General features: G+C 29.2%; 2 protein-coding genes across 5 annotated transcripts; one reads left to right on the top strand and one right to left on the bottom strand.

Annotated features, from left to right (window-relative positions):
* Nucleotides 1-689: 689 nt before the first annotated feature.
* On the bottom strand, nucleotides 690-5066 carry LOC100877304 (presequence protease, mitochondrial). The gene is made up of 2 exons (XM_003699651.3): nucleotides 4095-5066; nucleotides 690-3993 (listed from the first exon to the last, which is right to left on the bottom strand). Exon 2 carries the CDS (start codon nucleotides 3965-3967, stop codon nucleotides 860-862), a length of 3108 nt encoding a protein of 1035 aa, XP_003699699.1. The 5' UTR covers nucleotides 3968-3993; nucleotides 4095-5066; the 3' UTR covers nucleotides 690-859.
* Nucleotides 5067-5749: 683 nt separating this feature from the next.
* LOC100876563 (uncharacterized) lies at nucleotides 5750-17411 on the top strand. 4 transcript variants are annotated; one of them, XR_001096239.2, is made up of 8 exons: nucleotides 5751-6524; nucleotides 7909-8163; nucleotides 8352-8544; nucleotides 8734-8947; nucleotides 9024-9166; nucleotides 9325-11943; nucleotides 12327-12510; nucleotides 12590-17411. XR_001096239.2 is itself a non-coding variant. In XM_012287163.2 (6 exons), the coding sequence occupies exons 1-6, from the start codon at nucleotides 6187-6189 to the stop codon at nucleotides 11884-11886; spliced, it is 3705 nt and encodes a 1234-aa protein (XP_012142553.1). In that variant the 5' UTR covers nucleotides 5750-6186; the 3' UTR covers nucleotides 11887-12320. The 4 variants fall into 4 exon arrangements, 1 of the variants encoding a protein (XP_012142553.1); XR_001096241.2 differs by lacking the exon at nucleotides 12327-12510 and having other exon boundaries at nucleotides 5750-6524; nucleotides 15492-17411; XR_001096238.2 differs by having other exon boundaries at nucleotides 12327-17411.
* Nucleotides 17412-21930: the final 4519 nt, after the last annotated feature.

Here is a 21930-nt window from a genome sequence, read left to right as displayed (position 1 = left end):
CGAATATGATGGAAAAAGTTATATAAAAAAATGAGCAATGCTCAAGTATTACAAACAATCGAACAGACTTTTGATCTTTGCCGACTGCTACGATCGTAGCATCTCTTTCTTTTTGACTTGCTATCCTCTTCGACGTGAGAAACTTTTATCGTCAATTAAACCAGTAAATATAGTCCAAATTATGTCGTGTTTGGTCTTCTTTTAATCAGAAAAATGTAAAGAATCTATTGGTAAAAGTTGGATCTCGGGAAACTCAAAAATAAAAAGTTTTATATTTATATATGTTTTGCTTCACGGATATACCCGACCACGGATCATGTTACATTTCTCGGCGATCGAGCTTCTTGGCGTCTGAAGGGGTCTTCCCCCCAGTGGTGGGGATAACTTTGGTGCACATATCGTACAGGTCATTTGTGCACATATCGAATATTTACTGTACTACGAAAAATTTACCTTCCGCACCTTGCTCATTATTTTTCTGATTGCTCAGTTGTTTTACTACATCTGATTATAAACATAAAATTGGCTATAAATCATATCTGGCTTATGTGAATGTTCAAATTAAATTCATGATAAGTGGTCAGGTTTTAATATGCTTCGAAGATCACTAAATGTTCAGTTTTTGAAAAAGTAATGTTGAACTGCAATTGTGCTTCTTTTTAGGAAAAATATATAGTTAACTTATAAAATTATAATTTTTATAACGTTTATTACATAGAAAGTACATAAATTTTTAGTTATGAAATTATATAAACAACATGTACACACATTTTTATAAAAACATACACGTGTGGATGTATGTACATACTGTATATAAATTTAAACATAATAATAATGATAATAATAATAATTGACAATTTTATTCAACTGCTCTTGTTTGAGCTTCCTCATCTTGATTCTGTACTGTCCAATTTTCTGAATGTCTGTATGATAAATCATTATTAACAGGCCCAATTAATGCACGTCCTACTCTAATATTTTGTTGATTGGGCTGTAAATATTTTTCAGCTACATACATAAGTTGATCTTTAGTTACAGCTTTTAATTGCTGCCTTTGTTTTTGAATATCATCATCTGTAATATTATATTTAAATTTAATCATTCCACGATTACATGGAGAAATTGGGGAATCTAAACTTTGGAATACTCCTAATTTTGCTTCGTCAATATCACTTTGACGTAGTGAATGTTTTAGTAAAAAGTCGTATATTTTATCAAACAGATCTAAGGTTCGAGTAGAATTAGGATCTCTATAAGAATAAAATCTAAATATTCCATCTGATGATACTGTAGCACCACCACCATAAGCTCCACCCTTTTCTCTAATTTCTGGATGCAAATAAACAGATGTAATTAATTTAGCAAGTATTTGTAGAGGTGCAAAATCTGGATCTGCATATGGTACAGTAAAAACTGCTTTAGCTGTATAATTTACAGTGTATGGTAATACATAATGGACAGCATTATCTCCTGTTTCAATGTGTTCATTATATGTGGAAGAATATGTATTCTTAGGTATACCCTTCAGTGAACTATAAAATTCAACGATACTTTCTATTATCTTGTCTTTATTATTTGCACATAAATTTATCGCTGACCTTAAGTGTTGTTTATTTAAGACATAATTAGATATCTCTTGCATTTGATTTAATACAAGACCAAAGTCTTGTGTCTGTGCAATTTTTTTCATTTTTAAGACATACTCCATTCCTGATAAATTTTCTTTGAATTTCATAACTGGTGACACCAAACTGGCTGCACTACTCATTGCATATGTATGCCCTAAATCTGCAATTCCATTAATCAAATCTGCAGCATTTATTTTAACAAGTGTCTTAAATCTCTCTATTTCAGAGAGTTTAACATTATTAAACAATTCTAACCATAATTTCCACATATCATTTACATTTTGATCTAAACAATAAGATTCTATTAATATTCCTTCTTCATATTGCAATAAATTATTTTTATGTTCAACAATATGATTCATAAAGTTTAAGCCTCCAGTTTTTAATTGTATTAACTGATCAAAATTTCTGTAATCATAATTGTTTGTACCCATTTTTGAAATTATGTTGTTGAAAAGTGGTAATAAACTTTTTAATTCAGGTGCTAAGTCTTGTGTATTAAGTATTCCACGATAATAACAAACTCCATTAGTTGGCTCAGTTGCTACTTGTAAAGGAACATCAACTACCTTTAGATCTGTTAATTTGTAACGCTCTACATCTTCTTTTATATCTTCTATTTTCAAAGTAGGAAGAACATTTACATCTACTTGTTTTTGTTGTTCTTCAAGTAGAATTTTTCCATCAATATAAATTTGATCTAACTCTTCCTTAGAAAGTTCTTTTAATTTTGATTCTAATAATTTACGTTCTGCAACTGCTTTATTATGATCATATTGTTCATATGGCAACATGGTTATTGTTAATTTATGAGTATTATCTACGAAATATGTTTTCACTAAATCTTGGAGGTATTTGGGATTATTATTCATTTTTTCTCTAAATTTTCTAATTGCTTCATTAATTCTCATTGACTTTATAAGATCTCCATTATGATTCCACAATGGTGTTAAATTGAAAAGTAATTGTAATCCAAAATTAGAAGTTTGATGCTTGGTTTGAAGTTCAATACTATGTAAAACAGCTTCAACACGATCCTTACTAAAGTCCTGTTCAATCACTTTGTATACAGTTTCATTAAATACGTTTTCCACCTTCTCAAAATCATTTGCATTGACACCAAGTAAGCTTACAATAAACATAGTATCTTTACATTGAGGTTCAAAACCTGTCATTGGACCAAATGCGATTCCTATATTTGATTCTACTAAAGATTTATAAAATGGGGAATTTGGGCCTCTTAAAAGAAGTTGAGATAAAATATGCATTTCAAAATTTTCTTGTATGTCAGTTATGTCATTACACAAATAACCAATAGCTATACTGCCTGGTCGATTAGGATCTGCAATCATCGGATCTGGTTTACACAAAATATGCTTCTTTCTTGGCGTATTCCAACGTTTTTCTGAAGGTACCTTCGATATAGAAGTATCAATTTTATCCATTAAGAACAAGTATTGATCATTAACAAATTTTAAATGATCTTCTAAAGGAAAATTACCATATGAATAAAATCGAGAATTAGAAGGATGATAATAAGTTTCATGAAAATGAAGCAAATCAGTATATTTTAAAGTAGGAATGACAAGAGGATCTCCACCAGAAATTACAGAATAGGTATGACTAGGTAAAATTGTATTTAGTAATTGTTCAGCTAATATTGTCTGATTTTCATTAAAAACACCTTTCATTTCATTGAAAACTACTCCTTTAAAAATGATAGGTGAATTTTTATCATAAACGTCTTCATGTTCTAATCTCCAACCTTCTTGTTTAAAATCAAGTTCTTTCAAAAGTGGTTTAAATACAGAATCCAAATACACTGATTGTAGATTCCTATAATCTTTTAAATTTTGTGTAGAAAATGGATACATAGTATAATCAGGTCCTGTCATAGCATTCATAAAGGTGGCTAATGATCTTCTTAGCATTTTAAAGAATGGATCTCTACATGGATACCTTTTACTACCACAAAGGGTAATATGTTCCAAAATATGAGGTACACCAGTGGAATCTTGTGGAGGTGTACGAAATGCAACTGAAAATACATTGTTGCTGTCATCTCTTGCTAAATGTAAATACTGTGCTCCAGTGCTCAAATGAGTCAACTGTATTGCACCTAGATGTACTTCATCTACTACTGCAATCTTATCCACTATAAAACCATGAATAACTTGTCCTTCTTCAAATTTATTAATTTCATGTTGTACTACATTTGCTTCAGACTTTATGATACTAGATGTAATACTTCTTTTTGAACAAAAGTTGTAATATCTTAAGTACTTTTGTAATCCAAATTGATATAAATAACTTTGAGGTACACTTAACATTCTTAACATTGTTTTTATATGTAGCACTTCAATGTCTATAAGAGGTTAAAAATAAATTATATACGTACATTTTATTAAAGACATAATACAAGCATGTAAAAAGCGAAAATTTTCTTGTAAACAATGCAATACTTACCCAAGATATATGTAAAGTAGGCAATTAATACTTTATATTATGTGCTGATGAAATAAACAATTCTACATGCAAAAGAGATGCAATGTGACTTTCTGTTGCAATAAGTAGTAATAGTATAAACATTCCTTAACAACTATTATTTGACATTTAGCCATTAAAATATATGGTAAACATTTTAATAACATATGAGAATTTACAGTAGCAAGTTATGATCTCCCAAAATTTGAACGATCAATTATGATCATCATCATCCATAGCATTCTGTACGACTAAGATCGGTTTCCCAAATACTCTTTCTCTCTTTCGGGTTGCCTCGCATTTCGCAATTCATATTCTAGTTATCTAGGGTAACAATTGTGTAAGTACATACTGGATCTATTGAAAATGAATTGTAACTAGACGAATGATTTGCCCAAAAGTCTAGGAAAATTCCGAACCGTAAGATTGATACTATTCTTTAGTCTGTTTCTGTTTTTGCAAACGTATATACGGCGGAGCCAAATAAACAAATAGCGAGGACTGGGAATAATGGCTAAGTTTCAACCGAGGGTTCAAATCGGGTTAGAGTTCAGTTGCTTTGTCTGTTTCCATCAGATCAAAGTTACGTTGGAGTTGCGGCAGCGTTGAACATTACCAACTGCACAAAGTCAACTACCATATTCTGACATGTAAAGGAGAGCAATATTCATTTTACAATATCAAAATAACATACAAAAATTATTTCTCAGAGTACGAAATCACCGATAAAAAGTAATAATAACCTTGTCTACACCAATTAATACAACACGTGATACACAATGCAATTTGGATTTTTGTCGTTTCCACTGAACCTCAATTGAACGCTACCCTAAAATTTTGTAGGGTAGAGTTCAACTAAACCTTTGGTGTTTCCACCGTAAAAGCGCTCACCCCAACCCGACTCTAACCCGACTCTGACCCGATTTGGACCCTCGATGGAAACGTAGTCAATTATCGTAAGAGCAGATGCGCGTAAGCATAGATTATAAAGAGTGCAATAGAGTGGAAAAAATGAATATGCGTAGAAAGAACGAATTCTTGTCATCTAGATACTATATTTTTTCGTGTATCTAAGTATATAAAAAAAATAAGAAAAAGCCTAATAAGAAAGAATGATACCAAACACTGCCTATGTTTTAATTTGTAGTAATATGCATGGTGAATAAAAATATATGAATAGCGGAATGAAGCAATGATGCAAGTAATAGGCAGTAATAGGAAAGCATAAAAGAGTATGGTAAATAAAGGGTCACTGGATATGTACATTCGGCGAAACAAATGTTATTAGAGCGCTTGTACAATACCTCCGATTATGGAACGAGTAGAACTAATCTGCGCAACTTGAATTAAATCTTGTTCAGCACTAGTTCTTTTGCGTAATATATATAGTGAACGAAGTTACAAATTTCTACAACTATAAAATAATATTATTTACTATTTAGTTCAATTTTTTTATAACATTAAAAAAATTGTGTATTATCTATCGTATATATTGTTTTATAGTTAAATAATTTTAAAATATAAATTTGATATTTGTTATTTTATTGTCCTTTTTGTTTACATTTATAATAGAAATATCATATTACGGCAGAAAGAAATTTACCAATGATAAACGTTTTTTGTTAAATAAACTGTGAATTCAGTGAAAATGTGACTTAATATGAAAGAAAGTGAAGCGATGTACCCTTAACATAAAATGCAGTCTATGGCAATTGAAGAACGCGCAAAGTGCTCAAGTTATCGTTGCGTGGTAGACCGTCCGCTAAATTTGGATTTTAAATTCATTATGGGCTGCGTATAAGTGTATTCGTTTATGCCAAAAATCACGGGCAAAATGTTGTGTATAAGATCGGTATGACAGATTTGCGCTTATTTTCATATTGTATGCACTTCGGCGACTTGTCAGTCCGCGCGAGTGGAGAGTCTCAAATGGCGCTCATGTGCAGTCACTGGGAGTGCAATGCTAACAAATAGTCCAGCTGTCTTTGACAAAATGGTAGGGTACTCGCATCCTGCGGGTGGTGATAAATTTTTACACACATAATTATACAAGCGCCTCCGGTCACGGGGTACAATGAATACTGATAACCATGATCAAACGAATCCCTGCGTTAGCAAGTCACCCGCGAGAATCGAGCCTAATGTCGACGAAAACGCGTTCGATGGGAAACGAATCAAGAAGGAACGAACTGATGTGTCTCCCGAGAATGGTGAAGGTAGTAACAACGCCGGTATTAATGACAATAACAAACAGTTACAGTCGAATCAACGACTGGCTGCCGGCAAATTTTCAAACGGCTTCCACGACGACGACCTACTTCAAGATCTCATCGCGGCCAAGTTCACGGCCTTAACAAATCAGGGAACTACCAAGTGCGACAAAATTCGACTCCTAATTGAGGATAGCATCAGGTTAATGAAACATCTTTCTCTTTCTTCCTCTCTCTTTCTTTCTCTTCTTTTCTCTTCCTCTCGCCTCTCTATACCTATTTCTCTCCCCCACTTCTCTCTCTGTTTCTCTTTTTCTTTCTTTCTCTCGAGCACGCGTGCTATCACCACCTCCCCCTTACCCTACCTGTCTTTAGTTTAAAAAAGGAGAAACCAAAATTTCTTTACAAAATTTTGTACCAGTATGATGTATGTTAAAAGACTATTATGTAAATTGTTGATAAAATAACATTACATTAAACATTATGTCAAGATAAAACTCTTATATTTTTATTACTTTATAAATGAAGTGATATATAAATTTAAATTCATTATATTCAGTTATTATATACAATACTTACAACACTAAAAGGAAATGATAATTTTGCAAAATATAAGATCATTCATAACACATATATAATTAATAATAAAAAATGAAAACAGAAGAAAACACAAAATAGCATATGTTTTTTGAACTATGGATTTATTAAATGAAAATATAATGGCAAAATAACATTTCTTTATGTAGAATTAACAATAAAAACATACTTCTGGTTTTTTAAGTGATAAGAAATACATATAGTATATTATGTGTTCCAATAGAAACTAGTTGCACTTATTATAGATGTTACTTTTAAAAAATTTGTTAACATTAATTCATTTTTTTAAAGTACTTTATAATAAATATAAAGACAAAAATTATAATAAAATTAAAAGTTAAATACATAAAGTGTTATGTATAGTAATGATTTATATATTTTATAGAAATAAAGTAAAATTTAATTGAAATTAATCTTTAATATTTCGTGCTATATAATAGACAATTTCTTAAATAAATAATAAAAAAAGATACAAATGATTAAATTTAAATTACCTTTTATAAGAACAAAAAATTTACATAAGTAAATTTAACATACAGTGGTTTTAAAATACTCCAAGTTACAGGTTATTATGTTTATTTTAAGTATTACAATTGGTTGCGTATAAAAACAAGCACAAATATTTGTTTTTAAAAGAGAGTATACTCTTAATTTTTCTTTGTTATTATTAGAATTAAAAAAGTTTGTATTATGTTATAATATCCATCATAGTACAATATTTGGACACAAAATATTTGCAATATTTAAAACAAAAAGAACATATTTGCTAATACTATTATTAGAGTTAGTTAAGATATCCTGTATGTATATTTGTTATGTATTAAAGTTCTATTGTATCAAATGTGTTATATACACTTTTATAATTTCTTTGTATTTCTTAATAAACACATTGTAAAATATTTTTGTTTTATTACTTATAGAAAATAAATACATCATAACTCAAATGAAACATTATTAATGATATTACTTTTACTGATTTTTGTGTGCAGTGAAGAATCAAAAACACGTATTCAAGAAATTTTTTCACAAATTGAACAACTGAAAATAGAAGAAAAATTATTGTTGTACCTGAAACTTCCATTATCATTGAGTAATACTGGAGCAACTGTTGATCCTTTAAGGCAACCTTTGAACCCATTAGGAAATCGTTACGAAATTCATCAAACTATCATGTGGATTAAAACGCATTTGGAAGAAGATCCAGATGTTTCCCTACCAAAACAGGAAGTTTACGATGAATATAAGTAAGTATTTTAGATACAATGGTTGAAAAAGTGACTACACAAATTCTTTACATATTATGTTAACAAAAACTAGTATGTTATATTAACATTTCTGATACAATACATTTTCTGCCAGATTATATACATATTTCATAATAAATTGTAAAAGAAATCATTTGTTATAGTTTTTTTCTTCAACTTATTTGCAGCATGTATTGTATGCGAAATTCTATGAAACCTTTATCAACTGCTGATTTTGGCAAAGTTATGAAGCAAGTATATCCTAGAGTTCGACCACGCAGATTGGGTACCCGAGGCAATTCACGTTATTGTTATGCTGGAATGCGTAAAAGAGTCAAGTTGGATCCTCCAACATTACCTGATATATCTGGCACTCAAACTGTGAGATATAAGACTATAATTAAAACGTTTTAAATAACTCCTTTCGTGTTTATATATTCGATTGTAAATATATATTTTATATTGCAATTGAAAGTCATTAAGTTTCCAATATATTTAAAAAATTATATGATTTATATCAATTATTTTTGTAATATTTATTACTTTTATTTCAAACAATTGAACTTTTAGGGCGATGAAGTAGACGAAAATATCACTGAAGAAATGTTAGGAGCTGCTTCAACACTGATCAGAGAATGGGCAGAAAGCCTGTTGGGTTTAAAATTTCCAACACTGAGTGCCTTAGCACGTCACCTTGTTGATAATCTTTGTGTTGACACTCGGTCTCTTTCTGCTGTATGCATATTATGCGGTTCAGGAAATTCTGATTCATCAACAAATAAAGGTTTGATATTTTATATAATATATACCTTAAAAATAAATTGGTTAATAGTGTATTAGAAATTGGGTTTTGTATTCAGAATCGAGTACAGATTTGCATATAACACCCATAAGTGGAAAATCTGGAAAACTCAGAGAAGCACAATTACAATTGCAACGAAAACTGCAACAGCGAGAACACATAAGGGATCAAAAGCATCGTCATCTTGATACTATTATACAGGTACAAAATGTTTAAAAATATATCTAAATATAAAAAAAAATACTATTTAAAATATTATAGCATTTCAATAATATTTCATAAACTACTTTTTCACTATTTCTAGTTACAACATATGTAGTATTGTTTATAATTACTATAATATTTTACGAATATTTCAGAATCAGAATAAAGAGAAGACTGTTGATAATAAAATGGGGATATCTAAAGGAAACAAGAAAATTAAATTCATTCAGTCGTCTCAAGGTACAAATACAAGTGGGCAAAATGCATTAACTAAAATAAGTTTATCTGCTGTAGTAACTAATAGGCAGAAAAAAGTTGTTAAAGCTAATAGTCAGCCATCTAACATCTCCCTGGAATCCAACTGTGATAATATAGTGGTACAATCGATTGAAGACATACAGAATAGCAATCCTAGTATAACGACGACCAACTGCGTGAATACACAGCGTGATATCAAATCCAAAAATTCCAGGAAGCGTGCCAATCCAGTTGTACTGAATCAACCATCAGAGACAAGCCCTGAGAAACAAACGAAGCTTACAGAACAGTTGATACAAGAGAATGCAGAGCATTCCAATGTATTATTGCCTAAACTCACATCTATACAACGTCCTGGAAAAATTTCAGTGATACTAGGTAGTAATTTGAAACCTACCAAGTGCAAAGCAAATGAGGCTGTTGACAATCAGCCTATTAAAAACTGTGATATCGAATCATCAACATGTTCCAAAAGTTGCATTAAAGTAAATAATTATCCTAGCAGTTTTGATTGTAGTTTAAATACAACAGAAGAATCTACAGTTTTAACTAAAGATCAGATTCGATTATTGCAAGAAAATTCAAATCATGTTGATAAGACAGAAAAATTGGGTACTATCGAGTCGGATGCTTTGGACGATTATTTAAATGGAGGTAACAATTCCCAAGAGCAAGAAGAAGAATTATTACAGTATTTTCAACAAAGTAATTCATCAAGTTCGGATGCAGAAGCTAATGCTATCGCTATCGATGAACAAGTATCAAGATCTGATAAAGTTTCACAATTAAGATTAATTTTACAACAAAATTTAAAAGCAGGAACGGTACATACTTCTGGTGATGTATTGCCCGCTGCTATTATTAGACAAAATGTTGATAAACGTGAAATTACTCAAAAGCATAACTTAATATTACCAACTTTACTAAACCATTCGAATCAAAATAATACACGACGTAGGGTCAGTTTCGAAACAAATGTTGTAGAACATGTACAAGATTCAAATGTTATTACTAATAGAGTCCCACAAAGTCCAAACACACGTCGTCGAATATTTAACTTCACACCGATATCGCCAGGTCCGCATTCACCCATTAATGGTCGCGCTTCCAAATCTAATTCTGCAAATGCCAGTCCGTTTGTTTCACCTCGGAATACACCAGTACCACGTTCAAGGAGTAATTTACAAACAAGTAATTTCAGAGTGCGTGCTCATAAATCTTTATCGCGTTCAATATCCTGTAGCATGCCTTATACTAATAAAAATGACACCTTCGTTGTTCCCACAAGTGGTCCGGAATTAATTAGGCAAACCTCATCTACGCCACAATTACCACTGATTTCCACTAAATCATCAGAAGTGCAGGTTGACAGCAGTACGATGCAAATTTCAGTTATACCAAAAAAAGAAGGACAAGGATCACAATGTGCTGCATTTCTATCTTCCGATTTAGCACCACAAAAACAGTTACTTATTAACTATCCGAGTCAAGAAAATTTGCAAGAAATAAAAAATGTTTACCAGAAAAACCAACCGGATCAAGAAATTAGTGAATTATTTCATAATAATAAACAGTTTTCCAATGAACTTTATAGATCACAATCAGTTCCATTACATAGGATGGTTAATCCTGCACTAATGTCACCCATTTCGACACAACATTGTTTACCTTTATTTCAAAGTCACAGTTTTAACCCATCTACAAGTAGTTCTGTAGCACCCACGCCAGTACCTAGTGAATTTAATGATTTTGGATCTATAGGTCAATCAGAAGGAACTTCAACGTACTTACTCGATGACGTTGATCCAAACTTCATATCGGATGATCAACATTTTTTAATGAGTGATAAGGAAATTACATCTGAAAATATAACAAATATATTAAATATTTTGAATGTAGAAGGGACACAGAGTTTACAAATTTTACCAGAGCAACCTACGGAAGAAGGCCTGATAGAAAATAATTCGATAGTGTTGGGTGCTTTACCAAATTCAAATTTAAACTTGTCAGAAGAAGATATGCTGGATCCATCAAATGTACTCGATATTCCAGAAGGTGGAACTTTACAGAAAATAATACAATCGCGTTCTTATCCTAATACACCGCTGCCTGTGTCGGTGTGTACATATACGCCATCTTATGCTGAAGACAGTAATGGATCAAGATCATATCCTTCTACACCATTACATACAGTTCAATCACAAGAAACTTATCAAGAGACTAATGAACCAATACTTTCAAGTCCTACTTTGAACTCTTTAAATTTACATAATGAATCTGTAAATGAATCTACTTCAATTAGTTTGTGTAGGAACGTTGTGGATTTACTCGAAGCTAATTTTTTAGGAGAAACTGATACGGAAACGAATGATTTAGACCCACTTAGTAACTTTGACGGATTACAAGATGTTGATTCATTGACACCTTTATTCAATGAAGTAACAGAGCCTAATCGTTGAAGGCGCATGCAGAAATTATTCATGGATTTTGTGATTTTGCATAATGATCTACCAAAGGTTGGAAAAATAATTTTTAAATTATATGTTTGCATGATTTTATTCTATAGCGATAATACTATGCATAAGTATTCCATTTTAATATGTGACAGTATAAACAAATGTTAGATTTTAGTTCCTAGTGCTAATATCAGACGTTCAAAGTCACAGTGATTGAATAAAAATATCTTGATTTAAGCTTTTTTCATAATATCTATTTTATATTCAATAAAATTATAACAGCAGAATTTCTTTTTACTTTTTTATATTTAAATTATAATTTATATGAATTTTTAATTTTTTATATTTTCTGAAATACTGAAATCGTTATTGCCTACATAGTATATAATAAGAAATATATTTCTAAGATCGACATTAAATATTTTTTTATTTTTTAATTGCAGTATCACGTTGATATAGTAATGAAAAGAACTTGTGTTGGAAATTTCAAAAATAAAACGGCATATTAAAAAATTGACTACTAAATTAGAAATAACATCGACACAATTATAAGTGTAATTTAATTCAATACATAAGGAGTTATAGCTAATTGTATTCTCTTTAGATTTGTATTGCTTATTTTTTAAAGTAAGTAAAAAGAAAAAGAAAAACTGTGATTACAAATGTAAATCTTATAACATTGCATATTTCTTAAATTTGCCACTAGGGAAACTAAAAGGTGTAAATATCTCCAGAAGAGTTTAAGGTGTCGTAGGTGTCTTTGGTGGAGCATTAAGTTTACAATTGTGAAACACAATGAAGAAGTTGCTCAAACGGAGCGATTATCGCTGTGAAATATTTGAGATTCGAATATGTAAAAGTTGATTTTATATAAATACTTTATATTTGTCGTTTTGAAATGTTTATTTCTAAGTCATTTCAATACGCGTTATTGTAACTTCGTTATTCAATCGTTTCTAAGAAATATTTACAGTCACCTGCTGGACATTGGTGAATCTTTTACGGAATGATCGGTATTGAATCCAGTATGTGTACTTTACTTGATTCGAAAAATGTAAAAAATAAACTGGATCGATTAGTATTTTCATATATTTCACATGGATTTACAAAATGTTACATTCTGTATTAGAAAATGGATTTTAACCTCAGACATTCAATATACGTACTGTTTTCTTTTTCTATTAATGTTTTCTTTTCAATATTTTTTATTATAACGTTTATGTCTATTAGATTAATAGCTATTTTAAATTCTTTATTTTCTTAAATCAATTGAATGAATGTTCTAAATAGTTATATTCCGTCTGGTTTCTAAGGGAATACATTTTTTAAGCATCGGCCAAAATTTTAGTAATTTGCATAATCAAAAGTAGAATATTTGTTTTTTGAATAAAAAATTTATTTTATAAAATCATATATTTATGTACTGCACTGGATTCTGCATCGATAACAATACTAAAATAATTGCTATGGCGGTGTTTCAGATATGTTGTCTTGTTTGTAAAGAGAAATCTAAATTATTACAAATATACCGCCAGTTTATATTTTTCTATGGCACTCTTGAGAAAAATTTTATAAATTGGATCTTTGTTTAATCGATTTTTATTCCTATGCATCATGGTTACTTAGCTTTCAAAGCATAAATGTTAGATTTTTTATTAAAAAAATCCGTATAGACGGATTATCGTTTTTAATCAGTAAATTTCATCACTTAAAATTATTTTCCATGCTAAGTTTTTATGATGCGCTTGACTTAAAGTATTAGATTTTTATAAAATATGGGGTAAACATAATTTAGTCGTAAATGATTGCGAACGCACAACATTTGCAAGAACTCTACATTATTATTTTGTAAAGAATTATATGGTGTTACGCAATTAATACCATATAAGATATATAATATGATTTTTGTGAAATCTTACTTGAAAGTTACTATGAATACACAAATAGCATGAACCAAATCCCGTATTATTAATAATTAAGTAAGCGGTTATATGACAATAAAAAATTAAATTAATAATTTATTTGACATTTGCATCTATATATTGACACAATTTAATTTGTATTTGTATATGATTATTTACACCTAGTTTTCTGTATCATTATAGTTAACTAGAAAAATTTAGAATACGATGTTTGGTTTACGCTATTATCGAATAAGGCACTATATTATTAATTACTTGTTTAATTGTCGTTTCACAGATTACAACTGAGTAATCATATGTGGGTGTCTGAAGAATTTTTAGTTTCATAAATCTAAAAAACGTTAACTATATAACAAGATTTTAAATTCGTAATGTGCATATTGTATGTACACATTTTAACCTTTTGAGGTATACTATGATTCCCTGCAAATGTTAAATTTACAGGAAAATATCTTTTCAGTGAAAATAATTTCAGAGCATATCAGAATATATTCATTCTAAGATGAATAAAAATGAAACCAAATAATGGTTTCTTTTTTCTAAAATTGAAAATATTAACGAAGATATATACTTATATATCTGGATTTAATATTATTACAAAATGAAATGAAAAATAAAACTTACATCAAAAGGTTAACGAACATTATACATTTATAAACAACAAGAAAACATTAAACCTGGGTATAGCTGAAATATAGTGAACACGTTTTTATGAAATGATTTAAATGTATTTCAACCATTTTAGACTGTTAAAATGGTTAATAAAAAGATGCTTTTATTGTAAGGCGAATTGTGAATTGTGCAAATGCAAGACATTTGATGAACCAAGTAGTGATTAATTAATGGATGACACATAAAGAAAGAAATGAATCAATTTTCCGCGAGTTGTGGAAAGAATGCTTTAAAAGAGAAATACGAATTCTTCGCGCACAGATGGTTAAATAATGACATACATAATTTTTATTAAGCTGAAGAACATTGTAGCAATGTTAAAAATGCATTGTTTTTGTAAATTTAATGTGACATATTATACATATAAAGAACATTTTTTCTTCTTTTTCTATACGTGCATATATACATATTAGACTTATATAACAAATATTTATTATTTCGTTATTAAGTGTTATTATATATAACAGAGCAAATAGCTTTCAAATATTATCCTGTCCGAAAATTGAACTACCACGATTTTTCAAGTACGAGTTACGTATGACGCCTGAAAGTTATAATTCAAAATTCCTTTTAAGATACATGAATATGTATAGTTTTTGTTAAACTATCTCACAACCAGAAAATATAAAAAATGTCATGTTCTCTTTTATTATAGATTTTGAATGTATACATTATGCTGAAGATATTTTTAAACATCGTTAAATGTAGAAATTTTAAATACTAAAAGTATATTCTTACAAAAAATAGATGAATTATTATCGATTGGCAAAGGGACAGTTTTTCCATAAAATTATATTTTTCATACATCTAATTCATCTTTTAAAATCTAAAAAAGCTGTTTTAATCATATTTTTAGTAGTGACTTCTAAGAAGATATTAAATATATTGAGTGAAGGATCTTGGAAAATAACGTCTACGAGAAAAAAGAGTATTATCCATTTGTTTTTGAAAGCTTTATTAAAAATGATTTTTTTTAAGAGATGTATAAAAAGATTGTGTTTTCAATTTTTTTAGAACTACATATTAGAAGAGTACTCAGCTCATCATCAATATTGGAACGCTGATTTCGGATTTTGGATATACAATTTTGTATATGGATAGAAGTTGTTCGCGATTTCCTTTATACAAAAAAGAACCCAAAATTATAATTTTTGAGTCGAAACTGTGGAAGCGTGATTTTCGAGCGGTGACATATTTCAGAATTATTTACTATTAGACGTAATGCTTAAATAAAGAAACATAGTTCTTTAGTATATAAATACGTTTAGTATATAAATATATATACGTAAAAAGAAAAAATTTTCTATATATACCACGTATGCTGCGGTAAATTCTGAAAATAGTGTATTTTTAAAATCGTTACAACGTTGATCTCTCGCAATTCGACCATATAATGTAATCGAAGATCTCAGAAATTTGTACAGCAGTACCAGTAGCATACATTTTGAGATATTATTGTGTTTATAAAGATTTTTGGTTAAAATTATTCAATTTCGTCACATATACAGGTCTTGTATTTGTTTGTGCTTTTGTTCAATTTACAATTTAAATTCATCCGATTAAAAATATTCTTAATTAATGTGTTCAATTTCCAGAAGAACAATACACTTTTCCACAATTAGTGTAAGAACTGTATTTTTTGTCGCTTAACAAATTATTCTTAGATGGATATTCATTGAATAATATGAATTATCAAATATTGCTCAGATTTATATAAAAATATGAGGGTAAATGAAGATCGTCAAATTTGATGTTAATATCTAGACGTTTGTAATATAATTACATTGATTCATAAAAAAAGAAGAAAAAATGGAACAAAATATAACGAAACATGTATACATGGATATTTATGAGAACACTCAATAGATATAGTTATAATAGCAAAGTAACAATAATTATGGCGTTCTTACCTATATAATATTATGAATATTTGGACTATAATTTTAAAGGAAAATAAAAGTTACCAAGCGGGGAAGATTGTTTAAATCGGTATGGTATAACGACACTGTACGATCTAACTTTACGCTATATTTTTTCCTCCATTGCAAGTTCATTCATCTGCGCATTATTTATTTTCATTCATTCTTTCTATTTACGCTACCGTACAAACATATAATTTTTCAATGCGAAAGAATCTTTCTTTCTAATAAAAATTTTAATAGAAATATTATTTACATTTTCTAGTATCTTATTTATGATGAGTTAGAATAAAAATTTCATAAAAGAAAAATAGAAAGCAAATGGATCATTATTCAGATATTAATAATATTGCATGATGTAGAACAATTTTATAGATTAGTGGAATATCATATATTGCAATTATATACAATAATTGTCACACTTAAAATACATAGAACAAAATAATTTTCATAGAACAAGATCCATCGATTATAAATTACGATAAAGATCTTTTTGAACGCATTACTGAAATTCTATTGATTTGGCTCTGGATGCATTTTCTGTACTGTGTTGTCACAATTATGATATGCGACGTGTTAACTATAAAGATAGACAGACTATATTAAATGAAACGTGTTGGTTTTATTGGTTATTGTTAGAAAAGAAATAACTTGCCTTGTTTATTTTCTGTCAAAAAATCAAGATGTACGCCATCTTGCCATAATTAAATGATCTGCTTTTTCATTTCTTGGCAAAGGTTTTTGTATTACATTGAACACGAAAAAAGAGTGGACCTGGCGATATTACACGGTTGCTGCCGTTTCAGAGGCTTGTCGATCTTCGAAAAATCACTTTTTGATTCTTCAAGATCTCTTTGCTTCGTTAATAAATAAAATTTACTCGTTTTATATAGACAATTGTCAAGTGAGCTAAACCCAGCAATAGGAAAACGGTATTCCCATTGCGTGTGTTGGTGTCTTTGACAATTATTTTGTTTTGTAAATAAAAATTCTTTTTAGTAAAAACAAGGAAAAATTTATTACGGAAAAACATAACATAGTCCCCCCTTTATTCCTTGTGAAGCAATAATTTCGTTATTATAATTTTAATCATTGTTTTTAGTATTATAATATTTTGTACGAAATGAAACTATTTTTTTGTATAAAAGATCTACAAATGAAGAATTTTGTAAAGATAAATGTTACTAGTTATGCTATTCTTATGCTAAGTTAAGGATTTAGATAAATTTGTATGTTTTGTCGAAATATTTTTATAAAGTATGTATTCAATTAAAAAGATTGGCATTCAAGCAGGAATTTTTAAATTTAGTAGCCGTATATTATAAATATGTAAATTTGTAAAAAAAATATTTGTTTGTTTATTATTGAAAACAAGTGTAGACTATACTCTTCAATTTGTTATACCTGTAACATTATTTAGAGTTTTATATTGAAAATTTAGCTGTGCAATTGTAAAATATTAATTATACTCCAATTATTTATTTAATCTTTCTGTCATCTATATTGTTGTGAAAAGTACTTAAAACAGTTTCGAATTGTTTTTCTATTTGATGTCAATGCTTCAGTTATTTGCTCTATTTTAATATTCAAGTTATGTTTTTTACACTGTATGGAGGATTTTAGCCTCTTTTACGCCTCTTTTTCAGCTTGCAAAGATATTGAGAAGAACAAGTCACTATTTTGTAAACAGTGCAACATGCGTATAAGGTGTAACTTTTTTCGTAAATTTTGTGTTTGTTGAGATTTACAGTTGATACTATTGCGGTTGGTTTCGAAGATATTTTAACGGTTTGAGACATATGTAAGCAACTAGCTATAGTCACAAAGAAAGATAGTTAACGTGGGAATGTATAATACGATTTTAGGTATCGCATATATTTCAGCAAGACTATTGTTGACAATCACAATAACATTAACGGATGTCATGAAAAATTAGCGATCAATTAAAATATAAAAAGAAAAGACCACTCATTAGAGAAGAGTTGGACAGTACCGACCAAAATTAGAGTTTGCTTTCAACGTTAATTAGCTGTATTTTATATAAACAGATGAGTGAGTGTTATAATTCCGTGTAACATATTTCGGGTCCATAGTTGTCGCTTTATAATGTTATTGAAATGTGAGTGTATGTTAGTATTTAGCGCGAAAAAACTTATTTGTTTTTCTGTATTTGTTGTAGAACTGAGTCCTTGTTTATTAGATAAGACTAATTCTGTCGTAGTATGTGTATTACTTTTAATATGTAAGATGTTAATAAGCAGTAACAGTTCTGCAATTTTCTTCACACAATATGTACATGAACGTAAATTTACTTCAAGTGCCTATCATAGTGACGTAAAGTATTAATGATCTAATTGTTGTTTAGTACCGATCAAATTCTTTCTCCTTTTTTTGTACATTTAAGATAAATAAAAAAGTAGTTGATAACGTCATAGAAAGGAAAATAGACTTAAATGAAAAAGTCATTGCGCATATCATTTCTAAAATGTTATTTATCGAAAATTAGGTGCAGTGCATCAAATGTAACAATTAAGTACATATTTAATACATAGATTAATATTAAGCGCTCTAATTGTGATGTTTGCAAATAAATGTGGAATACGTTCAAGGGCTTTGCAACCCTTACAAATTGCAACTTTTTTATTTTTGCTAAATATTGATTTTTATTATCATATTTAAGAAAATAATCTTTTCTCGTTTATTAAATTTCACTTCTACAAATTACTGTCTTTTAATTCCATTTTCACCGAGACTAGTTTTAGTAAAAATACAGTGGTTGGTACTGAATGACTTTACGCTATTTATGCGGGACAGAAATAATTCATCGACATCAAGAATACTTGATTTGCCTAACTATTTCAAAGAACAAGTGTAATATATAAAATCTCGTTAAAATTTTGAAAGTAAATGAAGCAGTATTCATTTATAATAGTAATCATTATGTCCGTTTCTATTTTGAAAATAATTACGTCATTTGTTATTTTTTAAATTAGTATTGTTTTTAAAGTCGTATTTTGAATTTAAAAGAACGTAAAATACTGAACAAAGTAAAATGTAGGTGAAAGTTTAAGAGAAACAATAAGGACGCAATGCAAACAATATAACGCACGCATAATTGTGTAATAACGTGGGATGGTGAATAACAGAGGATCAACTTTTGTATTACTTACATTGTTTCAAAGACGTAGATAACACAATCAGTTTACATATTTATAAATCGTAAGTAGAAGTTTAATCGCGTTTTATATGTAATTACGAATCCAAATTATTTTTAATATCTAAATATTGTTGCACAAGTTTTGAATACTGTACATAAAGATTTGTCTCGTAGTGCTGTGCTTATAATACAGTTAGAAATCATCGGTACATATTTTTTCGAAGCTGTGATAATTTATATTTAAGGATAAACAACAAAGTGACGATTTTAACAAATCTATTTTTTAACATAATTTCAAAACGTAACTCTTGGCCTGTGAAGAGTGCACTCTGAAAATATTAAGTCAAAATTCGTATAAATAATAAAGTTAGAGTGTTTGTTATTTGTTGGTGTGAGAAGTAATCAATGGACTAACGGTAATATATACAAAATAATAATAAGTGGTTTAATATTCTAACACTTTGTTTTTCTTGTTCTCTTCATTGTAACCTTTCTTAAATTTACAATTTGTTGATATAAACATTTGATAAATCGTTTATACATATTTAGAATATAAATATTATCAGAATATCGGGATGAGTTTAACTTTCTGTTTCTTCTTCTTTATTAAGATCGTCGCTGTGAATATTTTACGGGGCATTTACAACAATACAAAGTGCCTATATTATCGACTAGATTACTTATATTTTTCATACAGCCATTAGTTACCCTTCCCTATACGATGAAATGCATTGAAAATCTGTATATAACATTTATTTTTTATTATTGCTTATTTGCATGAATACATGAAACTTAATTTTGTTGAATATTTCAGGAAAAATGAGTATGTGAAGCATATATGGAAGCTGGATCATAATAAAAATCGAATATCTATGTATGATTTAGTTTAATGAATTTGAACTTTTGTTCGGTGATCGCAATCTTGGATAAGCAATTTTAATAGACTTTGGTGAGCCGAATGCGAATATATAAAATGTTTCTTTTTAATGTTCATAATTCTTGAAAAAAGTGATATTTGGAGTTACGAATTTTTAATATCAGAGATATGTTGTGCTTTTGTAACAATAGTTTGGTAATCAATTCTTTTTGACATGATACAATTTTATGGATTATTCTGATTAAAATGCTGTGACTTGCTATTATTTTATGGTTTTAAATGTAAGGGTCCAAGGAAAAAACGATCTTATTCCATTCCACATTGAAATTCAGATCTTAATATCATATCCTTGGAATTCCTAGTTTACAATTCTGAAAGGGGAGTGTGAAGTTCAACTAGATGAACGGGAGAGGTACAGATTTAAAAGACAAGATGATACATTAGTGGATAAAATAATTTTAAGAAAAAAAATACACCGACTTCGAAATGCACTAAAAAGTATAAAATAATTTCTATTTCATTCAATCATACAATTACGTAACAGATATGAATGAAACCTATTTACTCGTTAGGTAGTATATTAAATACATTTCAACCTTTTCGGAGGCGACCCATAATTAAAAATACCGCAGTAAACGTTGCTGCCAATAACCAGTTGATTGTGGTATGGCGTATTGGAAATTAATAAATCCTGAGAAAGAATACGAACCATTATAAATATATCTGGTAATATACGTAAATGTAACGACTGCATCTTCATTTCGCAACGTTTCTGATATAAATGAAATTGAATCGACTTCGTTCACATGTGGAAGCCATGGATCTAAGAACCTATAAACGGAGCCCACGACGCGGGAATTACCAAATTTGCGGCAGATAAGCTCTATCTTTATAGAATATGCGGCGATCGAGTCTTTCCGTCGCATACTCTATGAATCTAAATAGACCATAATTACATTCTATACGCACTAACACCTATTTCGCAGCGTGCTGTCGAGTTATATGTATAGAAAAAAAAAATAGCTATACAAGCTTTGCTTATGTTCGGCTGTCCAAAGGTTGACATATTCAAGAAAATCTTTTAATTTTGCGCCGCCTCCGAAAAAGTTGAAATGTATTTACTATACTACCTAACAAGTAAATAGGTTTCATTCATATCTGTTACGTAATTGTATGATTGAATAAAATAGAAATTACTTCATTAGGAAATAGAAATTATTTTATACTTTTTAGTGCATTTCGAAGTCGGCGTATTTTTTTTCTTAAAATTATTTTATCAAAAACTAGTTCTCTGTCTGCATTATTTTACTATGCTTTAATTATTTATTAAAACGAACTTTCCACATTTTTTCAATTTTATGTTACTAACAAGAAAGCCACGATAGTGGCCATCCAATTTTTATAAAACTTCGTACGCTTGTTAAGTAGGCAAAAATAAGAGACATTTATTTTTTTTATTTTTATTGATTGAGACGCGTGTTTAAGGGATGAAACAACCCC

This window comes from Megachile rotundata, chromosome 2, assembly GCF_050947335.1.
Source record: "Megachile rotundata isolate GNS110a chromosome 2, iyMegRotu1, whole genome shotgun sequence".
In the NCBI taxonomy this organism is placed as follows: Eukaryota; Metazoa; Arthropoda; class Insecta; order Hymenoptera; family Megachilidae; genus Megachile; species Megachile rotundata.
This window is presented reverse-complemented; position numbering and strand designations above follow the sequence as displayed.

Coding starts and splice junctions, on each gene's coding strand:
- LOC100876563 (XM_012287163.2), top strand. CDS start 6,187: ATGAATACTGATAACCATGATCAAACGAATCCCTGCGTTAGCAAGTCA. Junction 8,164..8,351: donor GAAGTTTACGATGAATATAA/GTAAGTATTTTA, acceptor ACTTATTTGCAG/CATGTATTGTATGCGAAATT. Junction 8,545..8,733: donor ATATATCTGGCACTCAAACT/GTGAGATATAAG, acceptor TTGAACTTTTAG/GGCGATGAAGTAGACGAAAA.
- LOC100877304 (XM_003699651.3), bottom strand. CDS start 3,967: ATGTTAAGAATGTTAAGTGTACCTCAAAGTTATTTATATCAATTTGGA.